The 9,962-nt window shown below is 37.7% G+C and overlaps 1 protein-coding gene across 4 annotated transcripts in view; it reads left to right on the top strand.

Annotated features, from left to right (window-relative positions):
* The window catches only part of ELAVL2 (ELAV like RNA binding protein 2), a 163,725-nt gene that overhangs the window by 149,049 nt on the left and 4,714 nt on the right, over positions 1-9,962 (top strand). For all 4 annotated transcript variants that reach the window (XM_017863220.1, XM_017863221.1, XM_017863219.1 and 1 more), the window contains 2 exons: positions 1,772-1,925; positions 5,270-5,495. In XM_017863220.1, coding sequence (XP_017718709.1) covers positions 1,772-1,925; positions 5,270-5,495 — 380 coding nt within the window. The remainder of the gene's footprint in view (positions 1-1,771; positions 1,926-5,269; positions 5,496-9,962) is intronic.

Raw genomic sequence — 9,962 nt, 5'->3', positions numbered from 1 at the left:
TGGAAAGCCAAGAAAAGTGGCAGCAGAGCTGTGGGCACAATTCAAATTATGGGGAAAATGTTTGGTGTTTCATACCTAAAGTTATTTCAATATTAGTGTAAATTGGGAAAGTTTGTTTTTAACTGGATTAGAGGTGGGTACCAGTAATAAAATGAGCAGGCAGTAGTTATCACTATACCTCAGCAAATCAACCCCAGACCCATTGACCATTTTTAGGAATAATCTGGAGGATGGGGTATGCTGTGAAATATCTGTCCCTTAAAGTAAGCTAGTCCAGAATATTACAGCTAAACCAAAGGGAATGTGATCAGGAATAGCTCATGAGACTCAGTGTTGGCAAAGATAGGTGATAGGTAGAGAGCCATCAATTACAATTGGGGCAGGAGATCCGGATGACTTGAACTGACCCTTAAGTGTTCTGGTTCAGTAAGCCGTTGTGGATCTGCATGATCAATGGGGTATTATTGGATGGGCTTTACTCACCAAATACGTTAGCATCTGTCACATGTCAGGCACTCACTAGTCATTGAGGATACAGTGATGAGCAAGAACAATAAGATTTCTTCCCTCATGGAGTTTACATGAGGAATGATGATTATAAACAAATACATGTAGACCCTATTTTGTCTTTCATCCTTGTGGGATTTTGTATACCATATCTCAAAAGACATGAAACTTTTGAAAGTACTCTCAGTAGCAGGTAAAGTTAGTTATAGGGACTTAAGACCTTTTGAAAATCAAGGTTAAAAAGACCTGTGGATGAGAAGACAACAACAGACAAAGGATAATAAGGGCTTGTTCACACATTCAAATTTCTGGGAATTTGTGGATAATGATATGGACAATGATAAGGGTGAATTTTTTTAATAAATATAGCACTACCACCCACACAGATAGGAGAGGCTAGAAAACAAAAAATGTCTCCTTGAATCTGGAATCTTTAAGCTTAGAATGATTGGGCTTAAATCCCTATTCTAGGGCAGATGTTCCCAACCCCTGGCCATGGACCGGTACTGGTCCGTGGCCTATTAGGAACTGGTCCACACAGCCAGAGGTGAGCAGCAGGTGAGCCAGCATTACTGCCCCAGCTCCACCTCCTGTCAGATTAGCTGCGGCACTGGATTCTCATCAGGGCACAAACCCTATTTTGAACTGCACAGGTGAGGGCTCTAGATTGTGCACTTTTTATGAGAATCTAATGCATCCCCCACCACATTCCATGGAAAATTGTCTTCCACAAAACCAGTCCCTGGTACCAAAAAGGTTGGGGACCACTGCTCTAGGGGGTTGGCCCCACAGAAGACAACCTATTATCGTGAATAGTACTGTGCTATATGCACCACTGGTCTGTTTAAAGAACTTTAAATTTTAGTGAATTAAAACTGGATTAAAGGTGGGTACAAGTGTTAAAATGAGCAGGCAGTCGTTATCATATCACTATACCTCAGCAAATTGATCCCAGACCGATTGACGTTTTTTAGTAATAATCTGGAGGATGGGGTATATTGTGAAATTTCTGTCCCTCGCAGAAGGCTAGTCCAGCATATTACAGATACTCTCCTCTCTCCACCCAGGGGAGAGGGAATGGGAATACTACTACCCATTTGTCTAGAATTTTCCCAGAAAAGAATAAAGCATTTAGCACGTACCTGACTTGCATGAACTTCAGTGTTCTATGCTCTTTGTGGGAAAGTTACTGAGGCAGTTTTTGAGTTTCTAAAGGGAGGTGAGTGAGCGTGCATGTACATTTAATTTTATTTTCCTTTTCCAGGTTTCCTATGCTCGCCCAAGTTCAGCTTCTATCAGAGATGCAAATTTGTATGTCAGCGGACTTCCAAAAACAATGACCCAGAAGGAGTTGGAACAGCTTTTTTCACAATATGGACGCATTATTACTTCTCGTATTCTTGTTGACCAGGTCACTGGTAAGGACATCCGCTCTGGGCAGTCTTTCCCTGTCTCTGACTAGCAGATTGTGAAATATTCTGTCTTTCCATGTAGCAGTCTTGCCTCTAGAACATATCAAAGGTATATGTGGGCCAGAAAATGCAATTTTCTGCTGGAATTGTTCATAAATATGCATGGATAAAAATAGATTGTGGAGTATAGTGAGCGTGCTTGAGTCATTTCCACCCCGAAGGTGCAGGTTTGAAGCCTGTTTCATGGCTTGTAATAAATTTATAGATGCTATAATCTTCATTTCCAAGCCACTGTATGATAAAAGCCCTCATCCTGCTTATAAAGTACTAATAAACAATCTTTTGTCAAAAAGTGAAGTTTAATGCACCAGTATGCAGCTAGTTCTCCAAGGGAGGCTTACACTACATCCACACTGGTAATTGCTGTTCAGGCTGTTTTCCAGGTTCATGCTGTGCTGTATGGGCATATGTAAGAGTATGAAATTTTGAATGTTAAAAATTTATTTTATTTCTGATACCACTGTTAACCCAACTGAAATGGGAAGACTGAAATGTTCATTAAAACTTTTGAATGTAATGGAGCTGTTCTGCCAGATCTTTTAGTTAAAGCCAGCAATGTAGATTTGATTATGGATTTTAAAAATAAAATACAGATATAGTTTTCTATTATAAAAGCAATACTTGGCCAGGCGCGGTGGCTCATGCCTGTAATCCCAGCACTTTGGGAGGCCAAGGCGGGCAGATCACCTGAGGTTGGGAGTTCAAGACCAGCTTGACCAACATGGAGAAACCCCATCTCTACTAAAAATACAAAATTAGCTGGGTGTGGTGGCCTTGCCTGTAATCCCACCTACTCAGGAGGCTGAGGCAGGAAAATCACTTGAACCCAGGAGGCGGAGGTCACGGTGAGCCGAGATCGTGCCATTGCACTCCAGCCTGGGCAACAAGAGTGACACTCCATCTCAAAAAATAAATAAATAAAATAAAAGCAATACTTGTTCTTTAGGAAACAGTTAAAAAAAAGTAGAGCAACATCGTGAGGGGGAAGTATTAGCTGTAGTGTCATAGACTGAAGCAGACACATGAAGATTTGTGAGGTTGTTTTTGTTTTTTTAAGGTAGCTTTTCTCCTATTTGTTTCGCTCTCCCGACCCGCATAATGATAATACCTTGGAGGCACGTTGTATATTACAATGTCTAATTTTTTAAAGAAATGACTTCAGAAGAAAATCGAGCCAGATTTTTCATTAATCAAGTGAAGATCCATTTAGTTGATCTCAGTGTAATCAGAGGAGCCCATAGTACTTGTCTCTGTGCTGTTAATTGGCTTCATAGGAAGCACCACGTTTAGAGTTCTGAGTAGAGAGAGCTTGCACTATATGCGTGCCTGGGAGAATAGCCTAAAGATTTTGCTGTCATGAGAATATTTAGTCAAGTGAGAATATGTAAAATACAGCTTCCTTAAATGTGTTAGTTAATTCGTAATACTCATACGTTGCGACCCTGTGTTGTTATCACATAGACTAATAATGGTGTTAAATAGAAATCCAGGCCTAGAAATACAGGTGAATTTGTTGAAAGCAACAAAAATGTATTTTATTTCATTCATGCTTTCTATTTCATTTGTTCTGAGATCTTGTGAATTGAGAGTAGGTTTCACCTGTGACACAAAATGCATCTCCTTTTACCTGATAGTCCATCACAGGTGGACCTAGCTTGTTTTAGTCAGCGGTTCTCAAGTATGTCCCACACCTGCCGTATCAGCAGTCTTCTGGAACCCTGCTAAAAATGCATTCTTGAGCTTCATTCAGAACCTACTGAATAAATCTCTGAGGGTGATCCACAGGTTGTTCTTATGTGTGCTCAAGTAGGAGGACCACTGGTATAGGTGACTCAAGTTGTGTACAGGCTGTTTTTTTGCTAATCTAATGCTTTTCTAATGGAACAGCTAAGTTTTAGGGGTTATTAATTCTTAATAGGCGCTAGTAGATAAGTGAAAGGATATATTTGCTATCATTTCACTATTTATTCTTCATACCTAAGGCTTTCAAAGTGAACTTACTCAATTTACCTGAAATGAAAAATGAAGCCCTGCAATTTTCTTATTCAGCCATCAGGTGGTAATAATGTGCAATGCATGCACTTTAAATAGAAAAGGTAAAGTGATAGGGGCTGTCTTAGATATGCATATGTGGAAAAAAATGCTTTATATACATTAGAAAATTCTAAGTCATTGATCTTATACAGTATTAATTTTAAAGCAAGTAGACCTTCTTTTTTTTTTTAAGTTCCTCCAAGCATGATGGTCTGGTGCTTTTTTTCTGCATACCTTTCTTAGTAATCCTGTTATTTTTTCTTCACTGACATACTCTGAATCATCTATACTTTCTTGCTACTAGTCTAATCCGGTCCTGCTAGTACTCATTTACTTGCCAAAAAAAATTTCCCTACCACTGCTTATCTCATGATGACCAGCTGTGGCCACCCCACTGGCCTGTTCACGCTAATTAAATGGAATGAGCTGGGCTTCCCTCTACAATTTTTCATAATCTGGAAAGGTTCTTGGCTATCCTTCTTTCCCATTTGTGTCTTTCACACTGGGGAGAATGTGGGGCAGGGAGTCAGGAGTGATGCTGCTGAGGTCAGAAAGCTTTGATGCTTTACTTGTAGAAATTTATTTTAAAATCTGGGTCTTTTCTCCATATAATATTATTTCTGTAATAAAATGCAGCTAGTTAGAAGCACAAGAGAGCTTCAGAGAACTGGAAGAGCCTCTCAGGCATTTTTTTCCCTAAAGGACCTATATCCTGTGCAATATTATTAAGCTGAATATATTATTTAAAATTTCAACCGAAGCGTCTTTCTACCACAGTGTATGTATTTTAGCATAGCTTTGTAGCATTTTAGCAAATTCTTCTTTCTGTTCTCCTTGTTTCAAGGACAGGAGTTACTGTGTCCCTCATTTCTGAGCTGCTTGTCCAATAGCACAATTTGAAAAATGGAACTCCAGTATACTGTTGACATTAAAAGAGTGTACGGGAGGGAGGTGGGAGAGAGAGAAAACATGGGCATGCTTGTGCTTTCTTGTCTTAGCTTATTGGAATGCATGTGATAATGGGTACTCAGATTATATAAGCAACATGAATTTTTCTGAAAATGCGAAATTGTGATTCTAAACTGAATGGCTAGTAACTTAAGAGGAAAGTTTCCTCCTTGTGTGATTTTTGTGGCAAATGTTATATGTAGGTGAAAACATGTTCTTGAGAAGGAAAAATTAATGTGTCCTTTCTTCTCTCCTTCCCTTCTCCTTCTGTCCCCTCTTTTCCAAATCTTTACTCAAATCTACCTTAGGCATATCAAGGGGTGTAGGGTTTATTCGATTTGACAAGAGAATTGAGGCAGAAGAAGCTATCAAAGGCCTAAATGGCCAGAAACCTCCCGGTGCCACGGAGCCAATCACTGTAAAGTTTGCTAATAATCCAAGCCAAAAAACCAATCAGGCCATCCTTTCCCAGCTGTACCAGTCTCCAAACAGAAGGTATCCAGGACCGCTAGCTCAGCAGGCACAGCGTTTTAGGTAAGTCTGGTTTGGTTCTTGTGCCCACCTACTAAACTGAAAGAGAATCCTCAGGTTTACTGTCCAGTACTTTTATTGACAGGATCTCTGGTTTGCTTTTGTCAGTGTTGTTGCTTTTATTATTATTAATTTTTCTTCTTCATGGGCACAGAGAGAATCTACTTGAGGAATAGTGTCTTTTGCTAATATTGGAAGGTAGGGACCAAAGGAGATAACCTACAGCAATGATTCTTAACCGAGGGTGATTTTGCCCCTCAGGGAACATTTGGCAATGTCTGGAGGTATTCATGTTGGCATAACTTGTGGGGGGTGCTACTAGCATCTAATGATAGAGGTCAGGGATGCTGCTAAGCTCCTACAATGTACAACATAGCCCCAACAACAAGAAGTTACCTGGCCCAAAGCATCAATAATGTTGTGGTTGAGAAATTCTAATCTGTAGGTTTCCAGGGTCATCTTAATTGTTTTCAGGGCTTCAGATTTCCTCTTTCTTTTTTTTTTCTTAAAAGATTTTATTCTCATGTGTCAGTTTTCAGGTCAAGCTCTTTCTGTTACTTCACTTTATAGTATGTGCACAGTTAAGGATATATAACCTATGTGACTACAGTAAGTTTCTACAAATGAGTTCCTCTCTTCCTTTTTAAAATTGTTCACAAATAGTTTGGCAAACTTTCTCTGTAAAGTACCAGATAGTAAATATTTAACTTTATGGGTTATGGTCACTGTTGCATCTGTCTTGTTTTTTTTGTTTGTTTGTTTGTTTTTATTTTTGTTTTTTTCTTAACCTGTTAAAAATGTAAAAGCCATTCTTAGCTTATAGCCCATACACCAACAGGTGACAGGCAGTCTCCATTTGGCCTGTCGGTTGTAATTTACTGACCTCTCTATAGTCCATAGAATGACCATGGCTTTAGCCCAAAGAGGACACTCTATCTCATTGACAGGCATAAATATTCTAACTTTTTAAGTTTTATTCTGATCCCGGGGTAACAAACCAGGAGTCATTGAAAAAATCTCTAATCTGCATGTGAGAAGAACAATGACTTTAAGAAGTTAAGCAGAGCAGAGAGTTTTTGGTTTCATAAGCAAGTCATGCAGTTTTTATTTTCCAGGACATTTTAAAATATCCTTTTGGCCATATGGTATACTTCACCCAGAATGCTATCTAACCCCACACTGATTTTTAAAAATTATTTCCAAGTGTGTATCAATTTTATTTAATTCCTGGGACAGAATAGTTAATTACCAAAAATAAAATCACAAATATAACCTAATAAGATCAGGGAGTTATATGTTTTCTAGATTAAATCTATGCATTTATTTTTTTCATTGGAATATTTGCAGTGCTGAAGAGAGTGAAGAGAAAATCAGTCAAAGTAGCTCTTTTTAAAAAATAGTAAATTATGTTGCTTGAGATATGAGAAGGAAATTTGTTATAAATGCCACATTAAATTTCAACTTAAGTTGGCCTTTGCTGTGGGAGAAGAGGTGGTACTGTCAAAAGGCTACATCTGAACTCTGGGTTATTAGGTTGCCAGTGGATTGAGCCTTGTACTTCATGCTCTGCTGTGAGGAAAAGGCATTGGTTTAAAATTTAAAAAAAAAAACAACCTTTGCCACCTTTGACTTCCCATGGTTGTTGGTGATCAGGCTGGAGTGAGATGCGTGGGGCTGCTTGGTGCTTGCCTTTGTGGAGAAAGAAGTCTCACACAGAAAGCCCTTTTTCAGCTCTGCACATAGGTTTCCTCTGTGACATCTTAAGTGAATAATATATGTGTAAATATACTTTTTTAAATTGCAAACATAGAACAAACAAGCCTGAAGGAATTTTACAGGTTATTTCCTAGGCAGCTTGTCCAGTTAATTTCAGAGCTCTTTGGGGCCTTGAAAATGATCTCGAGTTTAGATAGAGGAAAGTTCTTCAAAATGTGTTGGTTGATTTTTAACATTGTGAAGTTATAAAATGTTTGCTGTTAGTAGAAAGCTATATTAGTTACTTTTTTTTCCTGATTGAAGCAATAGTTTTGTTTAATAGTTATTAAGAAACAACATTCTTGAAATCAAGATTGAGTTCTTAGGAAGATTGAGCAGGAGGACTGAGAAGACAGGATTTGGGAGAGTGCCTGATTATTGAAATGGCAAGGCTTGTAGGTGACTCAGGTGCTAGGTTGTTGATGGGTGTCAGCCCTTAGGTTTACCTAGCCTCCATCCCTGTAGGCTCTGTGGTTTTTATTTTTGGTTGAGTAAAGCTTTACAGGATGTTCTGATGGTCAAATTTAATTATCTTTTTCTGGCCCATTCTGTGTTTTGTCTTTTAGTACCATATGTTATCATTAACTTGAAAATTCTTTTCCTTGACTCCTATAGAAAACATTTTGGAAGACGAGAATAAGAGATTGTCAGTTGTAAGGGAAACTTGGTTTCAGAAAATGGGAGAAATTGTTACTCTCTCTTCAGATTTTTAACTGTTGTCCCGTTCACCCCATTTCTTATTCCTCCCACGATCCCTGTCCAGATAATACAATATGAATGAGTTAGTGTGGTCAGAGATAGTGTTTGATCTAGATTGGGTGTGTTGGAAGAAATCAGAATTCAGGTTTAACCTGACGTTTGGTGCTTCTCTTTAATACGGTGTATTGAACTTGGCTATCACCATCTTGATTTCCACCCCACTCCCCCTTCTTCTTTCATCTCATAAAGACACTTGAATTAAGGGTTTGCTGCTTTTGTTGGTATTTTGCTGTTTTATATAGTTCAAGTCTAAATCATCGCACAGATATTTTGTCCCTGATATTTGTGTTTTATTGCTTTTGCCTTGAGTTTGTCACCTTTCAGCAGACATGTAGAAAATTTCTCACTATATTTTTTATGTTGTAATAGTACCTTGGGAGTTGAGAGAGATTGAGGAATATAAGTTATATGTATTATAGTCAAGAATACTTTGAATAATCATAAAGTATGAGCCATATCTTTTAAGGTCAAAAAACTTAAAAATCCGTGTAATAAGGGTTAAGTTTAAAGGTGGGTTTGTGAGGTTTATGGCTTAGTCAACCCATGTGAATAATTAGAGAATTATTGTAATATGAGCACTGCTGGTCTAATATGCTTATTTAATTGACTGCAGCTTTCAAAATAGGACAAGCCTTATTTATTTGGATGGAGGGTGTAATTCAAGCCCCTTAAGTATATTCTTGGGACATGATATCAGAATTAAACTTTAGGCCAAATTTTTACGTGTTCTTTTCTTGTGGAGCGCTTTAATTTTATTGAATATGATCTAGTCTAATGTTCTATGAGCCTTTAGGCAATTTTTAAAAAGCCTTTTAAATCAGCACTTGAGTTGCCTTTAAGGCATGTGCTGGTTACATTATCACAGTTTCCTTTTGGAAGAAACTGGTATCAATCCCCTTGAACAATTTTCCCCTTTCTTAGAGGACAGATGATACCATCTAATTGAATAAGGCAGTAAGAAGATGGTCTTGTTATGGATAATTTCCAAGAAGTTCTTGGTTGGTGCTTTGGAGAGGTTTTGATAATCATTATTTGTGGGATTCCAAGTATATTTTCTTACCCATCAATAACTTCGTATTTTTATTTCTGACTTTAATTGGGTTCACATTTTCCCTTACTTACATGTAGGCCTTCCCATAGTCCCTCAGCTAAATTTTTTAGAAACTAGGCAGGTACTTTATTTTCTACTTATAAACACATAGCTTTAAAATAGGAATGATCTGCCTGATACATGGTTCTGTTCAAAATTTTGACAAGTTATAATTGGAGCTGTGTTCCTGTTGATAGAAAAATGTTTGTACACATATCTCTCCTATGTGCCTTTTTCAGAAGCTACATATGTACATGGGCTTGTGCTATTCATTAAATTGTAAACTCTAATCAAACATAAAAAAGGATAAAGATGGACAAATATATTAAATATCTTGCTCGTTACTATACTGCTTGGCTTCATTTTCCATGTACTTAATATCTTAGTAAATATCTTTTAAAGCAAGATCCATAAAATCATTTCAGATTTCTCATCTGACTTCATGTGATGCCTGTTGGATTATCTTGTGTCTAACCTCATAATGTAGCTTGTACTAAGAGTAGGAGAAATAATCGTCTCTCCCTTTTCTTATTTACTTGTATTTCCCTTACTGGTACCATTCTTTACTCTGATTTTTATTTGTAGTAATCTTTTTTTAAGTTACTTTTTCTTTAAATGAAGGTCATTTTAATTAAAGCAGGTCATCCAGACTAATCCTCCATATCTGCTTACTGTGTTACTTGTAAAATGGATTTTGTTCAGGCTAAAGAGCAGGGGAGAGTGCCACTGGCCACCTCTCCCCTTCGATGATTGCTCAGTCTTCTGCCAGGGAGGCAGGTGATACACAGGACTGAGAAGTACTGGGTTCAGTGCATCTATTAAATACAAGTAAAATATTTTATTTTAAATACATATTTATTTTATAT

Source organism: Rhinopithecus bieti, unplaced genomic scaffold (genome assembly GCF_001698545.2).
Source record: "Rhinopithecus bieti isolate Rb0 unplaced genomic scaffold, ASM169854v2 scaffold_68178, whole genome shotgun sequence".
NCBI lineage: Eukaryota > Metazoa > Chordata > Mammalia > Primates > Cercopithecidae > Rhinopithecus > Rhinopithecus bieti.
Note: the sequence above shows the minus strand (reverse complement) of the source record. Positions and strands in the feature narration are given on the sequence as shown.